General features: G+C 38.2%; 1 protein-coding gene across 1 annotated transcript in view; it reads right to left on the reverse strand.

Moving 5' to 3' along the window:
- LOC123309027 (nose resistant to fluoxetine protein 6-like) overlaps positions 1-19,031 on the reverse strand; it is a 41,302-nt gene that overhangs the window by 13,661 nt on the left and 8,610 nt on the right. The window contains exons 3-5 of the mRNA XM_044891875.1: positions 15,603-15,826; positions 6,760-6,836; positions 6,513-6,703 (exon numbers count right to left, since the gene is read on the reverse strand). Of these exons, the coding sequence (XP_044747810.1) occupies positions 6,513-6,703; positions 6,760-6,836; positions 15,603-15,826 (492 nt within the window). The remainder of the gene's footprint in view (positions 1-6,512; positions 6,704-6,759; positions 6,837-15,602; positions 15,827-19,031) is intronic.

Genomic DNA, 19,031 nt, shown 5'->3' on the forward strand with positions numbered 1-19,031 from the left:
GCTATAAAATTGGAAAATTTCTACATGGTATATTGAGCAATGTATTGTCAACATCAAGATTTAATGTGAAGAACTCTTATACATTAGTGGAAGAACTTAAATTGGTGGAAGTACCAGAAGATTATGAGTTGATTTCGTTGGATGTAGTATCATTGTTTACAAATATACCGAAACAACTTGTTAGCATAACCATAGCATCACAGTGGCATTACATAAAAAACTTCACTAATTTAAGTAGGAGTGATTTTTTGACCTTGGTCGACTTATGCTTTGACGGTGGTTGTTTTTCTTTCAACAATGCTCATTACCAACAAATTGAAGGTACAGCAATGGGTTCTCCAGAAAGTACCACTTTCGCAAATTTGATAATGCATGCTTTGTTTGATTTTGCGGTCGCAAGATTGGATTTTGCAATTCCACTGTTAAGATTATATGTTGACGATACCCTAATCTTGGTTCCCAAAGACAAAACCGAAGAAACTCTCGACGTATTTAACTCATTTCACAGAAACATTGTATTTACCTTAGAAAGAGAATCAAATTTTAGAATTACCTTCTTGGACATAGTAATAATCAGAGATAAAAATGAACTCAAAACTAACTGGTACATGAAACCCACAAATTCAAATAGATGTATTAACTTCTTTTCCAACCACAGTGCCTCACAAAAGAAAAACATTGCAATGAATTTAATAAACAGAGCAGTGGTGTTGAGTAATGAAGAATATCATTTTGAAAATCTCCAAAAGGTCACAAAAATACTGACAAGTAATAACTATCCGATACATTATGTAAAAACATGTATCAATAACTATCGACAAACAAGAAGACCAAATGTGACAACAAATGCTGACACTCAGGACAATACAGACAGACCACACCAACAAACATCATCATCACAGACCACATTGAAAAAATTTTCCAAGTTAGTATTCTACCCAATTTTGTCATATAAAATTAACAAAATTTTTAAAGAACACAATTGTACTGCAGCGTTCTATAACAAAATGGATAATAAAAGATTGTTTTACACCAAATTAAAGGACAAAACACCTCTTTTGAAACAATCAGAACTGGTCTATAAGATTGAATGCTCTAATTGCCAAAAATGCTACATAGGACAAACAAAACAACTTCTACAAGAACGAATCAGACAACATACTATTGACTCAAGGAAATTTGACAATACACAAAAGACGGCACTGACGGCACACACTCACACAGAAGGACACAGATTTGACTTTGGCGGGGTTACAATATTGGACGTAGAACAACATTACAACAGAAGGTTAATTAGTGAAATGATTCACATCAGAACGCACAACACAGTTAACTTCAGAGAGGATACTCAACACCTCAGCAAAATTTATGATAGTTTAATGAATAATAATGGTAGAACTTAGAGTAATGGTTGGTGGATGGTTTTTGACTATATTTCTCATCAAAAATGAAATTGTTTAAGAATAGTATTCTTTAATCTTTGGAAGGTAGTAGTGCTGTGATATATTTTTAATGTTGTTAATATTCAGAAAACTTTGTAATGCTCGAATAACTGTGATCTGTCGAAATTATATTTGAAGATTTATGTAACATCATTGTATTTGTATTGTTGCCCAATTGATTGTTTATGTGTGTTATATTGATTTGTGGATTGTTTGTCAAATCCTTTTTGATTTCTACATCACACTGTTTTAATCATGTTGATGCGGATGGCGCTTGGGAGGACAGGATTCGGATGCCCACCTGGATCACAAACCTTGAGAAAAGAAAAAACAAAAAACATTATTCTATGCTCCAACCTAAAACTTTGTTGTCCGTTCATATGTTCACGTACTTCCGAAAGATAGAGAAAAATCTCACCAAATGAGTTGCAAAGTTTTAAAATTAATGATCATTCTTCCAAAAGCTTACATGTTAAATTAATGAAAATTCGAGGTGGGTACCTGTTTCGTGCTCTTCCGGGTGAACTCTGCAATTTTATACTTTGTTACATTTTAGCCTTGATAAAGGAACAAGTTTGTGTCCGAAACGTCGGCGAAGATTTAAGGTAATTTAACATTCACAATAAAAGTCCAAATTCCCGATAATTGGTTTTTATTTTTGATAACATGGACGAAAATCCTGATACACATGTTATGTATGTGTGAAAAATTTCATTGAAATATCTGAAGTAGTATTGTAGATATAATTAATAAATGATTTATTTTTAATAATTTTACCACTCTGTATCTCAAAAGGTAAGACGTTTACGACATATGTTCATATAAAGATTTTTTCTTGAAATGGGCCCAAAAATCACCTCCATAAATATTGACATTCAATTAGGAAACACCCTGTATAGTGAGAAGGGGTTGCAATTCACTGCGACCTCAAGGTCTATTGTGCCCCCTAACAGAGATATTCTCATCGCGCAAGACCACACTTGATACCACTAAAAGCTTGTGTTCGGAATCAACGTCGAACGTTCCCTTTTTTTTGTGTAGCAGGGAGAAAATCTGCAAGTCAGACGAACCACCCTCTCCTGAGGGGGAACAGTGTGGGGTTTCTCACTATCCTGAGCTCGAGACCCACTAAAAACCCTCAACTGCTTCTTGAATATTGATTCCGGGCATTTGCCTATAAACCGTTCATCTCTTAGTCAGTTTTCTTCTCGCACACTATCGTGCTGGGATTTATGTGTTTATCCTCTACTGAATAACACTTGATTGTTCTTATTTTAATCTTTTCTTAATTGATTTCTTCGTCTCCTTCGGTAAATTCGCATTCTCCTTTTGTCTTCCTCTGGGTCGTGGTCCACTAGTCTCCTGAGTTCTTGATTCGGATGGTTTTTCGCTGTTTCGAATAATTTCTCTGCTTTTCTGTTCATGAATTTTGTTATGGTTTCCCATTTTAGGTCCCTATAAATCTGTCTATTCCTGACAAACCAAGGTGCATCTATTGCACATCGAAGCAGCTTGTTTTCAGTGTCCTGAATTCTTTTGATATGGCTCTTTGCCGCGAAACCCCAGGCAACTGATCCATAAGTCAGTTGAGGCCTAGAAACGGCTTTGATTATCTTCAATTTTGTCTCGTTCGACATGTGGCTTCTTCTTCCTATTAGAGTATAGAGTCTATTCATCGCTTTGTCGATTGCTTGTTTGATATGACTTTTCCAAGTAAGTCCTTCGACAAGCGTTATTCCTAAATATTTGGCTTCATTTTTCCAGTCGATTTCTTCGCCGTCAACTTCTAGATTCGTTGTGGGTCGCAGTCTTCTCTTCTGTAGTAATATTGCTTGGCTCTTTTGTCCATTCAGCTTGATTCTCCACTTCATACACCAGTCATTTGTTTCGTCAATCGTTTCTTGTAGAACTCGTTCTATTACTTCTGGGTTGCGGTGTCGAGTTGCTATGCCTGTGTCGTCAGCATATAACGTTAGCATGGTTCTTGCATTCTTCGGGATATCGTAAATGTTTATGTTGTGCAGAAGTGGCCCAAGTACTGACCCTTGGCGTTCTACAGCCTCTATATCTCTTGTTGTGGAGCATTCTCCTTCCACTTTCACGTAAAATCTTCTATTTTTGAGATAGTTCCGGATCAACTTGCATATTTCGATCGAATATCCAGCACATCTCATCTTATATATTAATCCTTCATGCCATACTCTGTCGAATGCTCTGGCGACGTCTAGTAAAACAAGACCTGTAGCTTGTTTATTTTGGAATCCCTCTGTAATGTATTCTTTGAGCATTAATAATTGTTGCTCTGTTGAATGCTCTCTTCTGAATCCGAACTGTTAAGGTGGTATTTTTAGTTTCAGATTTTCGGTTTCCTCATTTAGCCTCGTGGCTATAATTCTTTCTACTACTTTTCCTAACGCCGACAGTAGACTTATCTGTCTCTAGTATTGTGGGAACTTCTTCTCTTTGAATGATTTATTGAACACCATAGTGAAAATAGCGGAAGTCATAACTTCCGCTATTTTCCATTTTTCTGGGTAATTTCTTTAACATAACATTTGTTATTTTATCGCTTCCGGGAGCTTTCCTCTTCTTCAAGCTTCCAATTATTTCCCTGATTTCATTTGGCGATGTTGGTTTGTCTATTTCAGTAGCCGCAGGTAATTCATCCATTTTTTCATAATTTTCTTCAATCAGTTCTTCATTATCGTCGTCTATCCTGTAATTTATTCTCGATTCTCGTTCGATAGAGTCCTCCAATGCATCTGCCTTATCAGTATTGGTATACGCCATTCCCCTTTCTCCATCTAAGGGTGGAATTTTAGTCTTTTCTCCTCGTAGGCTTTTTTGCATTCTCCATGCAGAATGATCAATTGTATTCAGTTCTTGAACACTTTTGTTCCATCTTCTTGTTCTTAGATCTTTCAGGGCATTTCTCAGAACTTGGCTATGGCGGTTGAGGTTCCTTTTATTCAGATCATTTTTATTCATCCGATATATTCTTCTGAGTCTTCTATTTTCTCGTATAAGATCTTTTACTTCTTTAGGCGTATCGCCATGCGAATGACTTGGTGCTGGTCTCTTCACACTTCTCGTGCTTTTTTCGTAAGCTTTCTCTATCCAGTCTCTTCCAGTTTATCAACCGCACATTCCGGATCCTCTGGAGTGCTTATTGTTGGAATTTCTGTAATTTTCGATTGTATTAAATTGCTGTATTTAGCCCAATTAGTATATTCTCTTATTTCCATCATTTTTTCTCTTGGTTCTTCTCCAATTGTCAATTCCACGGGATTGTGGTTTGAGGTTCCACCTTTCAAAGTTTCAATCTAGCATTCTTGAGTTAAATTTTTCAATATCGCGATATCTATTTCATCTGGTATTCCTATACCAAAAGCAAGATATGTCGGTAACTCTGGTCCAATCACTATGGCATTTTGTTCTTCGGCGAAATCCTTGAGTTTTTTACCATTTCTAATTTCCGTTCTGCTGTTCCATAATGGGTATTCACAGTTGAAATCTCCGATGCAGATTTTCGGGTTTGTTCCTTCCAACATGTTGTTTATCTCTTCTTCCAATAAATTGTTTTGTGGTGGCTTGTATGCCGAGGTAATTTCGACTCTTTGACGATTTAATTCGGCAACAATCGTCACTGTTTCTGTTTCTCCTTGTGTTTCGTCGGATCTACTTTTGACGAAGTGTTTCAGATCTGTTCTCACCAATATTGCTACTCCTCCTCCGGTGTTTGTAATTCTATCACATTTATATGTTTCATAATTCCTGAAATTCAGTCGCCTGTTCCGGTTTATTCTTGTTTCGTGTAGGGCTATAATATCAGGTTGTCTCCCTGATATTATTTCTTCTATCTCGGCTTTCCGAGTGTTGATCCCGTTTATGTTCCACGAGATTATCTTGAGGGATTTCTTCCTAATATCCATAAGGTCCACTTATTCAGTTTACTGAATAATACTTGGAGTTTTTTCTCCATTTCTCTTTCAATTTTCAACATTATCTTGTTGAAAATTTTTTCCGTGAAGATATCTAAATCATCGGATGATTCAGATATCTTATTCTTCTTCTGTTGACTGTTCACAGCCTGTTTCATTGGAGGCTTCTTCTGTTCTACTTTTTTCTGAACCGGTTTTGGAGTCTCCCTCTTATTTTCCTATTCTGCAGGTTTGGCCTTCAGTACTTCCTGAATTTTTTGAACAATAGTTGTTGTTTTTGTTACCGGCTTTTTCAGTTAAGCTGGTTTTCGGGAATTCTTTTTTCTGGTCACCAGGTTGAACTCGCTACATCCTTTGTAGCTAGCTGGATGGCCCTCTTCTCCACATAAGACGCATGTGGCATTTCTCTCTTCACCTTTTCTGGTGAGTGTGCAGTCATGCTGCTATGGCTTCCTGAGAAATTCACGCATCTCCACGGAAAGGAGCATTTGTCCTGCGCATGTCCGTACCTTTGGCACCTAAAGCACTGGCTTGGACTTCCAGGCATCTTTTTGTGTTCAACCACAATACAGAGATTCTAGAGTCGCTTCACTTAGAAAATTTCCTTTTTCTGGGTTTTAACCAGGTAGAGAGGTATGGGCTTCTTCATCTTGTTCGATGTCATTCTGGACACCTCAGCGTCTGATATTCCCTGGAATATCAGGTCGTCCTTAATCAACGCAAGATCAGCGTCGATTGGTAAATGCCTGTTGACGGCATATATATCTTCTTCTCCTCCTCCATTTGGTAGGTAAACAATTCTTTACCATGCTGTTCGAAAAATTTAGTACCTACTGCATAGCCTTTCAAAGACGGCTATAGACGTAATTCATTATTGGGTTAAAATTAACAGTGCTGTAACTAAGGGGGCGTAAGGACACAGTAACAAAGCCTACACAGAACACAACTGGTTCTCCGAACTCGTACAAGCTCACAGAGCTTCTGAAGGGTACTTCGGTACCTATACGGAGAATCAGGATAGTATGAAATGATATGAGAATATGATGAATATTTCCCCTATTATTTATATATTTCTGATATGTGGTACATAATTAGAGACTTCTTCGGTTTCATCGCTTGAAATACTCACTGTCATTATATCCAAATAATTGTATAAAGGAGCACCTAATCCAAGAGAATACGTGTGTCCCACCAGAACCCATAACATACTGTAGAATTTCAAGCCATTCAAACATTCCAACTGGTTGTTATTCTTGCTGATTGAGAACAGTTTTCCCGAATTCGTGTACATGGAAAATGCCAAAAATAACTGATTTGGTTCTAGAAATAACGGATATAAGTAATCTGAAATACGTAACAATATCTGTACCTATTACCTGCATGAAAATATTGGCAGTAGAGATCATAGCATGTTGACAGTAGCATAACGAGAAATATCAAAAAGAAGATTATACTGAAAAAACATAATATAATATGAGCAGAGAACTTTATGGATTGAGGATTTTTCATGATTCCAATTAGGAGTTCCAATATGTATTATGCACATTGTAAAATAAAATTGAAACAATAAAAAAAGGACAAAGTAAGAAATAAGTACAATTGGTTAGTAAATCATAGTTAGTAGCAAGAGAAAAAAATAACCCTCAATTTTTTAAATTTTAATTGTTGTTGATTATTATTAGATATTTTTATTCTAACGATAAAAGGCATTAGATTAGATCATAATATGTAGTACAGGTATTAACTAACAGGACTGGGGGAAATAATAATCCTGGTCTTTTTCAAGCCTAGAAATAGACCAATCAAACAAGAACATGCTATAAAATTCTTCACAACAAAAACAATATAATACAATGTTAAAATGCAGTGCTGAGCCTAAAGTGGAGCAAGGACACAGTAACGAAGCTTACACAGAACACAACTGGTTCTCCAAACTTGTACAAGCTCACAGAGCTTCAGGGGGGTACTTCGGTACCTACGGATAATCGGGATTAAAAAAAATGTCTGGCCTGCCTGGCAGCTATCTAGTAGATGGCCTGCCGGGTAGCCATCGAAACGACGTAGACGGTGCAGCCAGCCATGCCTTCTGTCCCATTCCTTTTTCCTCTCTCTTTCACATCCTTTATAAGGGTGCTCTTTCTGCTCCCATTTCTCTACCCCTCACCCAAACCGAGAAGGGGGAGCACAAACCCATGGAAATGGTGATAACGAGAAGCCTCGGAAACAAGTCGCTGCCTGGGGATCGTCAGGGCATGTCTGGAGCCGGCGCGGGATGTCGGTGGCAGGATGTTGAGGAAGCGGGCTCCTGCTGCAAAAGAAGCTACAGCTCCAAAGCAACAACAGCAACCAACGAGTCCAATTCAATTGCCGAGTCGAACCGCTGAAGGTGCTGGGCAGGATATTCAGCTAGTGCTCACCCAAGCGGGGTTAGTTAGAAAGCGCATGAAGTGGACAACGTCCATAAATGAAACTATTGTGCGCATATATAACACCATCACGGGGAAAGGACTGGGGCAGAACACAAACAAATATACCCTAATAGCACACAACGTCCATGGGACGTACAATTCATGTCCATTTAACGTCGGAACGTCCATGGACTTGATTTGTATGTCCTTTGGACGTCCGTTTCCGGACAGTTTTAGGACGTCCAAGATGGATTTTTAGTCCAATTTATATACAATGTCCGTATCGGATATCCATTGGATGACCGTGATGGACATAATACGGACTATATGACATATGTCCGTATCATATAGTTCCAAAATAGTCCCTGACCGACTTAATACAGGCAATGTCAAAAATATGTCCTTACTGGATATCCATTAGGTGTCCGTGATGAACATAGTACGGACATATAACTTATACATATATATTACATGGTCCGTATAACGTCCATCACGTACACCTAGTGGATATCCGGTAGGGACATCTTTTGAATGTCCTCACGGATATTCACTAGGAGTCCGTAATGGACGTAATATGGACCAAATAACATGTATATATTACATGGTCCGTATAACGTCCATGACGGACACCTATTGGATATCCGGTAGGGACATCTTTTGAATGTCCTCACCAGATATTCACTAGGAGTCTGTAATGGACGTAATATGGACCAAATAACATGTATATATTATATGGTCCGTATAACGTCCATGACGAACACCTATTGGATATCCAGTAGGGACACACTACGTCCGTAATGGACGTAATATGGACCAAATGACATGTATATATTACATGGTCCGTATAACGTCCATGACGGACACCTATTGGATATCCGGTAGGAACATCTTTTGAATGTCCATACTGGATATTCACTAGGAGTCCGTAATGGACGTAATATGGACCAAATTACATATACACATTACATGGTCCGTATAACGTCCATTACGGATACCTAGTGGATATCCGGTAGGGACATCTTTTGAATGTCCATACCGGATATTCACTAGGAGTACGTGATATGGACCAAATAATACATACATGTATATCAATGAACACCAAAATTTAATATTATTTTTCACTAAACTCCATTTTTCCGCTTTGTAGTATATTAATATCTTATGAATATTATATTATGTGTAACGTTATGATGAACGAAGACTAAATACTTGAGTAATTATTATTATAAAATAATCTATGTTTGTGTTTTAAGACTTCAGTTTTTATTATATGGTATTTCTGTATTAATCGACTACTATTCCATAAAACAGTTAACAATATAATGAATATGTTCCTACAAGTAGGTATATCGTATAGTCTCGGTAGCTAGGACGGTTGCAGCGAAGACTCAGTAATGCGATGTCCCCACGTACTCGCGAGTTCGAATCCGGGCCAAGTGAAAAAACTTTCTAGTAAGTATGGATGGAAATGAGAACAACACAGAAAACACCATCTGCGTCTGAGTGTAAGACATTGGGTTCTAGGACATTAAAATTCTAATAGATAGGATAGCCAACGTCGTGGTAAATTTTTGTACCGTTGAGATAGCTAATGATTGTCCCAACGGGATATCCATTGGACGTCCGCGATGGACGTCCGAATTCGGTTCAAAGTTGTGACATTTGTACGTCCCTCGGATGTCCATAGAACGTCCATTGTACCAGAAATGGACGTCCCATGGATGTCCGTAATGTCCGAAGAGGACGTCCTATGGATGTCCATAGGACTACTTTGTGCTATTAGGGTAAGAAAAGGCTCCATGAGGAAATCTGCAATGCCTACCCAAATCTCAATATAACTGAACAACGGGTGACAGACCAGTACCGCGTAATTTTGAGAAATGTACTTATACCAATGGCCCGAATCGACGCAATTAAACAAGAACTTCAGCGTCCGCTAGCAATAGAGAATAACACCTCTGATGAAATTCACATGCCTGGGCAACAACAACCAGAAGAAATTGATACTGAAAGTCCATCTTGCAACGCGTGGCGAACAGTGGCGGACAATAGCTATCGTTATGACTGAGCGACACGTGAAACTATCCAGTACATCACTGGAGGATGTCAGAAGTTCGCAGGCACGGAGCACAAAAATAGACATAATGCTGTTGCCAAGATTCTCCACCAAGAATTGGCACTAAAACACCAACTTCTAAGTTCGAAAAAGGTTCCTTATTACAATAACCATCCGGATGTTGTATTGGAAAATGAACATCACAAGCTCTACTAGGATCGCACGGTTCTCACAGACCGGAAAATAACCTTCAATAGACCAGATCTCATATTGCTCTATAAGGATGAGGACAGAGTACTTGTCAGGGCATATATGGAGCCGGCGCTGGACATAACAGCATGCGGGATGTCGGTGGCAGGATGTTGAGGAAGTGAGCTCCTGCTACGAAAAAAGCTACAGCTCCAAAGCAACAAGAGCAACCAACGAGTCCAATTCAATTGCCGACTCGAACCACTGAAGGTGCTGCGCAGGATATTTAGCCAGTGCTCACCCAAGCGGAGTCAGTTAGAAAGCGCATGAAGTGGACAACGTCTATGAATAAAACTATTGTGCGCAGAACACGAACAACTACAGGAAAAGGCCCCATGAGGAATTCTGCATCGCCTACCCAAATCGCAATGTCACTGAACAACGAGAGGCAGACCAGTACCGGGTAATTTTGAGAAATGTACTTATACCAATGGCCCGAATCGACGCAATTAAACAAGAACTTCACGGTTAGCTAGCAACAGAGAGCAACACCAACGCCTCAGATGAAATTCACTTGCCAGATTACAACAACCAAAAGAAATCGATATCGAAAGTCCATCTTGCAACGCAAGTGAGCCTGAGCACCAGGACCATAGGGAAGAACTCCACCGACAAGTCGACTCTGAGACATAAGGAGATGCGTTTCCAAACTGGAAGGAACAAATACTCTTAATCGAATAGCACCTTCCGGACTCAATACATCCAAGAAGCTGTCACTCAAAATCGACATCTTGAATTAGGACGTTTTACCCGAGTATCTACAAAACGGATTTCATTGGAATATCTGCATCTAGTTTTTAACTGTGTAGCGCTAACGACAGCGAAAACCATAGGGGCAAGAATACGTCAAATGACAACGATTGTCCAATATTACACAAATAACATGAGCCACCATGGCAGAAACGTCAACAAGACAAAATAGAAAGGCCAAGAAGAGACATTGGACGACTGACGCAGTACTTGAACGGAAATCACGAAAGAAAGGTTTTAAAAGCTACCGAAGTAATCATGAATACGAACACGACACATACAGAAAGGGAAACGAGGAATGCTACAGCTTACCACTGCCTCGACACTCTGAAACAGAAGCTAACTTTGTATGCGGAAGGCCTGAGGATATATAAGAGCAATTATAGCTGGAAAAGAGACAATAATTTATTCGAAAAAACGGAAGAATCTTTCTACCGGTCACTCAAATCGTCTGATGAAGAAAATGGAAACAATTATTAACGAAACCTCAGTTCAATGGAGATACCGGATTGCTTGAAAATAAAAAATCTGAAGCTGTGAAATATGAACCAATGCTGCACGACTTATAAATCACCGGATAAGGACATGCTGGAAGAGGATCTAAAAATGCTACTAGATGGAAGACACCCGAAAATCATAATTGGTGATCTCAACTGCAAATCGCAGGAGGGTGGAAAATACCAACGGGAGAAGACTGAAGATTTATGCTGAAAAATTTAATGCAGTTGTGATAGGACCTGATAAACCGACCTACATACCAAGAGTAAATGGACTACCCGATGACTGGACATTGTCGTAATGAAAGAAATCACTGAAGAAATCAGCATTGATACCATAGAAGACGGAACTTCAAACCACAATCCCATAGATAGTGGGACATGGCCCAAGAAACGAAGAAGAGACACAAACCATGGATCAAGAATTCACTTCAGGAGAAAATCAGGGAAATTCCCCAAATAAACACCCAGCATGAATTAGATGAAGCAGTTGAAAAATTGGAAAATCAAATAAAAGAAGCCTATGAAGACAGCACTATGAGAATAAAGAAACCAATTATTCCAAAACATTCACATGAAGATACGCCAAGGGATATAAAGAAACTTATAAAAAAGAACAGAAGACTCAGGAAAATCTACAGAACAACAAAGAGAAGACGACGAGAAGAAACTGAATAAGCCTAGTCAGATATTGAAAAATGCGTTAACAGAACTGCGTAATAACAGATGGCACTAGAGATTAAGGGAAATGAATGCAATAGGTCACTCGGTTTGGAAAATGCAAAAACGCTTACGACGAGAACGGACAGTTATACCTCCACTGCATGGAGCAAACGGAATGGTATATACGAGACTTGAAAAAGCCGAAGCACTTGCCGACTTAATTGCGAGAGAAGCCAGAATAAGCTGAAGAAATGATGATGATAATGAAGATCTAGAAAAAGAACTGGAGGCAAACGAAAAACTGATGATGCAACCACCGGAAACCTAAATCATTCCAAAACAGGCTTCACCAACAGATATCAAAGATATCATTATGAAATTGAAAAACAGTAAAGCGCCGGGAGAAGATAGGATAACGAATTATATGTTGAAGAAATTGCCTAGAAAAGGAAAAGCAGCCTTGACGAATATAACAAACGGAGTGATGAGGACCGAATACTACCCAAAGAGATGGAAAACTGCAGAAATGATAGTTTTCAACAAGCCTGAAAAAGAATGGAAATTTCCTCAAAATTATAGACCAATCAGTCTACTATCAACACTATGAAAAATCGTCGAGAGAGTTATCGCTAAAAGGCTGAATGAGGAAACAGAAATGTTGAAGATAATTCCACCCGAACAATTTGGATTTCGACGAGAACATTCGACTGAACTCCAATTGCTACGGCTCATAGAATACGTCACCGAAGGAATGCAGACCAAACAGGCCACAGGATTAGTTCTGATGGATATCGAGAGAGCTTTTGATAGAGTATGGCACGAAGGCCTAATCTACAAGATGAAAAAAGCAGGATATTCGACCAAGCTGTGCAAGATTATAAGGAACTATCTGAGGAATAGAAATTTTCATGTGAAGATGGATGGAGCAACTTCTCAAACCAGACAATTGGAAGTGGTAAGGCCTCAAGGATCTGTACTTGTACCTCTGCTTTATGTAATATAAGTTCATGATATCCCGAAGAATGCTAGGAATATGCTCACCTCGTACGCAGATGACACAGGAATAGCGTTCAGACATCGACGCCCAGAGATCATACACCAGAGATTGCAGGAAACCATAGATGAATTACTCAAATGGTGCATCAAATGGAAAATCCAAATCAATGGAAGAAAGACTCAAGCAATAATACTGCAAAAGAGAAGATTGAGGATGGAAGAAAACCTTGAAGTTGATGGAGAAGAGGTTGAATGGGAAAATGAAGCAACATACCTAGGTGTGAAGCTTGACAGAGGATTAACATGGAAAAACCACATCAAATGTGCAGTCGATAAAACAAAAGTCGCAATGAGTAGACTTCGCAGAAGAAGTCATATAAATAAGAACATCAAGTTGACGATGATTAAAACTATCGCGCAACTCACATATGGATCGGCGGCATGGGGCTTCGCAGCCAAGACCCACATCAAGAGAATACAGGCCACTGGGAATAAACTCCTCAGAATGGCGATGGATGTACCCTGGTTTGTTAGGAACAAACAAACCTACAAGGACTTGGATTGGGAACCAGTTACAGAAAGGATATTCGACAAAGCCAAACAAAATCCAAATAAGGAACTACGAAGATTAGTCGACTACGATCCAATAGAAGAAGCTAGAAGGTCAAGAACCTACCACCGAAGACCGAGAAATCAGCTAAGGATTTAAATGTAACCAAAGAAGAGCTTAACCTATAAAAGATATAGGCAGCATACAACTATCAACACGAGTATGCTCTTGTGAGAGTCCAGAAACCATAAGAGTCAACTGGTTAATAGGCAAAATGCCCGGAGCCTATGAAGAAGCAGTTTAGGGTTTTTAGTGGGTCTCGAGCTCAGGAGAGTGGGAATCCCCACACTTGTTCCCCCTCAGGAGAGGGTGTGTTCGTCTGTCTCGCAGATTTTCCCACTGCTACATAAAAAAAAGAGATGTAACCCCTTCCTAACAATCAATTATCTTTGACTCGAATTTAGTGTTTTTGTTTTATCAGGAATATTATTTTTCATGATGGGAATATAAAAATATTGTAATATTTTGATTCCAACATATCATAAAAACAATAAAAATTTTGTGCCGTTTCATCAGTTTTATCGCTCTTCTCAAATTTCTATTTGAATTTGTTTTATCTCATATTCCGTGTGATATTTTTCACCTGACAAGTAAATTGAAAGTTTTGAATACGTTTCTGCAATTTTTTCTATTTTTTTTTCTTGTGCTGACGGTGAATGCCTATAGAAACAAGGTTGTGAAATATTATAATATAATTTTACAATTAAAAGAAAATATTGGGGTTTATAGATTTAGCATTTCTTCATAAACCACCCTATATCTCCGAAACGAATACCCTTATGGGACATTTGAAACCCAAATTCTCATTCAGTTTGAGATCCTCTATCTCCACGTCACCAGTCACCCTGTATATTTGATGAGGAGTTCGGCGCTGATACGTTCTAATTATGTTCGACTCTCATCCCAAATTTGAAGAACATCTATAATATCGTGACAGCTTTAAATCACACTATAGGGAATTCTAACGATTTGTCAAAAGCAGCTAAGCGTTCGTTGCCGTGGGGCACACAAGCTTTTCCCTCCGTTGATTCGCATGCTCTTTTGGACGAGTATTGTGTTTTTTGAATGTTTTTGGAAAAAATGTTCTTCCCGACGTTAGATTATAGTGATAAGACTATAACTTTCTCAGAAATATCTCTTTATAGTGATAATAAAAAGCTTTGTGTGCCCCACGGTAACAAACAATCAGCTGATTTTGACAAATCGTTAGAGTACCCTATAAGGCTCGGTTGTTCAATTTTGGTTTAAACCGAGATTAAAGTTAATCCTGGATTAACCTGACAGATTTGAACGGAAATGTCAAAATTAATCCAGGATTAACTTTAATCACCAATTGAACAACCGGGCCTAAGATTCATATTGCGGCAGAGCCGATCGTTTTATTTCTAACTACAGACCCTTTACTTCGCTTCGATTGTATGGATCCCCCATTATAATACTTACATAGATCGATTAGAGAAAATTCATAAAAACTTTCTACGCTTTCTTGGCTCGAAATGTGGCTTACGATTGAGTAGAAGGAATCCTAGAAATTATGATATAAGTCTGGAATATTTCAGCATGGTCAGCCTGCGGAACCTTAGAGTCATGAGTGACATACCCTTTGTGAATAAATTGTTAAATAATCAATTGGAATCGTCGAAACTTATCACAAATCAACATTAATGCTCCACTGAGAAGATTCAGGAAGCTGGAGGCTTTCGAAGAATTATGCATGCGTCTGCTAATGTGTTCATATATGTAAACATATATATGTGTGTATGTAACTATTTGTATTTCCCTCAAATTTATTTTCTTCTCATTTTTGTTTCGTTTTTTTTGAAATCTTAGTAATTGTAATTAGAATTCGAAAAAATATTTTTTTTCCTCTGTTGACTTGCTTCTTTGCATATGTAATCTTCTGTAATTTGGTTATATTAATTGTGAACATTTTTTTGAATATTGATTTACCTGTTTGTATTCCTATAATAAAATAAATAAAAATACTCACATCGTTATTATGGCCCCAGTGGATAACTTTGTGTCGTCATCCATTGTATAACATTTCTCTTCTGTGAACGTTACATCCAAATGTGTTGAAATCACTCGCAGAATTGAATTGTACACTAATTCGAAAGAGTCAGAACTACACGAACTAGGGAGGCAAGCAGCCCATGTTATTGGATGACCTGCGGCTGAGCTTGTTAATGCAGCCGCATGCTTCCTCATTATTTGCTGAAATAGGAATTTTTAACTCTCAAATCACCTTTTCACCAAAAGTCATTGAGTTTTATAGTAATCGAAAATTTTTTCACGTTGTCTGGAATGATTTGCTCGAAGTGACTTCAACATGTTTTTACAGAAAAACATTTTCTTCTCAATCAGATATCCACGTTTTTGATTGCAGAATTTAGAAAATTACTACGATCCTTAAATAACATATTACAACAGAACTCCTCTACAACGATTCGTTTATAGAAAATTTCAATTTGCCTAGAAAGTACTCTTGCGGAATCTTCTATTGATGGATAACTCCAAAAAGTTCCTTCGGAACTTTAAAACTGCAAAATGCAAAGGTTATCTAGATCTCAGTGAGAATAACCTCCTCACTGATCTCACTGGATTACTGATTACGATGAGGATGAGTTTATCGGAAACTGACGAGTGTAGATTATGTGCGAGGAAGGGAGAGGAAAATCCTATGCACCTGCAGGTTACAGAGTGAATGAACGTTATAAGCCTTTTCATTGGCTGATGCTTTGGGTAACAAACTTTTAGCAGTGAGAAAGTAACCTTCCGAGTTTTCGAAGTATTAGAACTGGAAGGGCGGACGGCTTTCATGGGGGTTACAATAGACCTCAAAGTCGCGTTCCACCTCATCAAAGGAAATCAACTTTTAATACAGAGGCAGAGCCGCCCCGATATTTTGCCGCCATTTCAGAATTATATTTCAGCTTACTGCAAATCATCTTTATAAATTGATACATGTGCCGCTGTAGATTTGAAATCTAAAAGAAACTAAAGGAATACATGAAGGTAGGTATTTACATAGTGAGCCATTGAAAACGAATCATCGTATCGTATCAATAAAATTAACCAATTCCTGGAGTAAGGTTATCCCTTAGAACATAGATACGTGGAATGGAAAATAAACATTCAAAAGACTGGAGTTAGATAGTTGCTTAGTGTCGCCAATCACAATTGAGACATTTGTTTTGGAGATCAGTGTCATATACACTGACTTACAGAATATTGTTTCTATGAATTTCATTCATAATCGCTGATTGAAGTATACTTCAATCCAAAGATTATAGAGTGGAAAGATAGGAAACGAAGCGACTAAATACAGTGACTCTATCAAACACAGTGGCGACAATTGGAAATTTAGCAAGAATATGGCGGCTTAGAAGCACATATTTCAATGCTATGATCTCTAATTCGGAATGCGGATTGGCTCACGTCACGTCACGTGAACAAATCCGCCATATTCTTGCTAAAACGATGAAAAACGAGACCACAATTGTCTCCACTGTCTCGTTAGAGTCACTGTTCGATCGTGAATTGGGGTTGCCTGACTCCGGTTTGTCAAGCGCCGACGTCATGCAGGAGAAACACAAACTTGATCGTCTGTCAATCACGACAATTAATTCGTATCATCGTCGGACGCGCCGAAATCTTTCTCCAAAACAGCTAAAGTAATCTTCTTTTATATCGCCGAAATCATCGCACCATTTATCATCTCTGTATATTGAGTGAATCGAAGTGATATTGAGCAACCTTAAGTGAAGTGCCGGGTGTTCTTGATCAGCCTTTATCGTGCCACGAAGTTAAGTGCAGAAGGAGGGTTAGTTCCGTATTTCCCTTCCCTTAGGAGACCCTTTTCTGCTACCAGACCAGTGGAGACTCATCTGAGATTCAACTTAAGCCAGTTGGGGTAGGTAAGAGCATTTTCACCTGTTCAGTTACTCAATATCAATAAATCATGTGAAGTTAATCGCAAACTTATTTGCGATCAATTAGTCACCGTACGACTAAAGTGATGTGAGCGCCATCTGTGTTTCAAAAGTGTTTTTAAGACCCTAATACTGGTTAAAATATTAATTCGAGTGACATTTGCAGAAACATGAAATTTTATGAGATTTCAGATTGCCATTTCGATCAAAGAGGTTTTGAAGGTTTCGATTCTCGTACCGCCTTTTGTTTATCAAACTCGTTCTAGTTGGTGATTATAGAAATTTTTGTCTAATTTCTTGGTGAAAACCTCGAAATATCGTTCGAAAATTATTGTATGGTGAAGAACTGTGGATCAAATATAAAGAAAATGGGAATGTAAGTATTAAAACTAGTAACAAGTGACTCGGTCATTCATTGGTTTTTATTTTCAGTGCTACGAAGTGGATAAAATTTTCAGAGCATAAAGGCTTACAAATATTACCGACTACACTATGTGCAATGAACATTTTACTGCAAGTCAATTGAGTACTGTTCATCCACTTAAACTGTTATATGCAGGAAGCATCCCTTGCATGCAGGCCCTGTTTAGGAGAAATTATGACTTTTATCCGTCCATTAAAAGATTATCAATTGCTGCTCCTTCACTATATTCAAAAATGCAAAGGTTTTAGGTATTGATTTCATTTTGGGCATCGAGTGACTGTCAAATTGTTTCGAAAGTAAAAGTTTTATGAAACCTGCTATGAGTGTTCTGTTCATTCATAATCTATGGAGAGTAGAGAGAAGGAGAACGATCGCTGCTTGCAGACGATAGATTTTTTTTCCCTAAAATATGAACCAATAGGGTAGTTCATGTTTTTGCTAATAGGCGCGCTGGCGATCACGGGATGACGAAATTTTGATTTAAACTAGTTGAAGTTGGCTGAATAAACTCTCTTCCAGGTGACAGATGATTAGAATAATATTATTATTTTCGATTTTTGATAAGAGAACAACATATGACCATGGTGAAATATTGAAGCGTGCGCTAGTGTAAGAGTGTTTTGGCATCGAAAAGAAAAGGAGAATAAAATTTCCGAGTGCATTTTCGAGAGAATATTGAAAAAACCTTACCCCAACAATCGACTCGCAATCAATTAGTGTGTCAAGAGCACTTTTGCGATGAAGATATCAAAAAATATGATGGATTCATTATAAACGAAATCGAAATTGCCATCCCTCGTGAGAAGTGGACTCTTCTGAATGAGAATATATAACCAATAAAACTATATGATTCAGAAGTGGCTATTCTTGAAGAATTTTGTTGGCATAACATAATATATGGTTTATAACGGTTCTCAGCTGAGTATCTACTCTAATACCTAAGCTCAATATCAGACGCTGAGGTGTCCAGAATGACATCGAACAAGACGAAGAAGCCCATACCTCTCTACCTGGTTAAAACCCAGAAAAAGGAAATCTTCGAAGTGAAGCGACTCTACAATCT

Source organism: Coccinella septempunctata, chromosome 3 (assembly GCF_907165205.1).
Source record: "Coccinella septempunctata chromosome 3, icCocSept1.1, whole genome shotgun sequence".
Lineage (NCBI taxonomy): Eukaryota > Metazoa > Arthropoda > Insecta > Coleoptera > Coccinellidae > Coccinella > Coccinella septempunctata.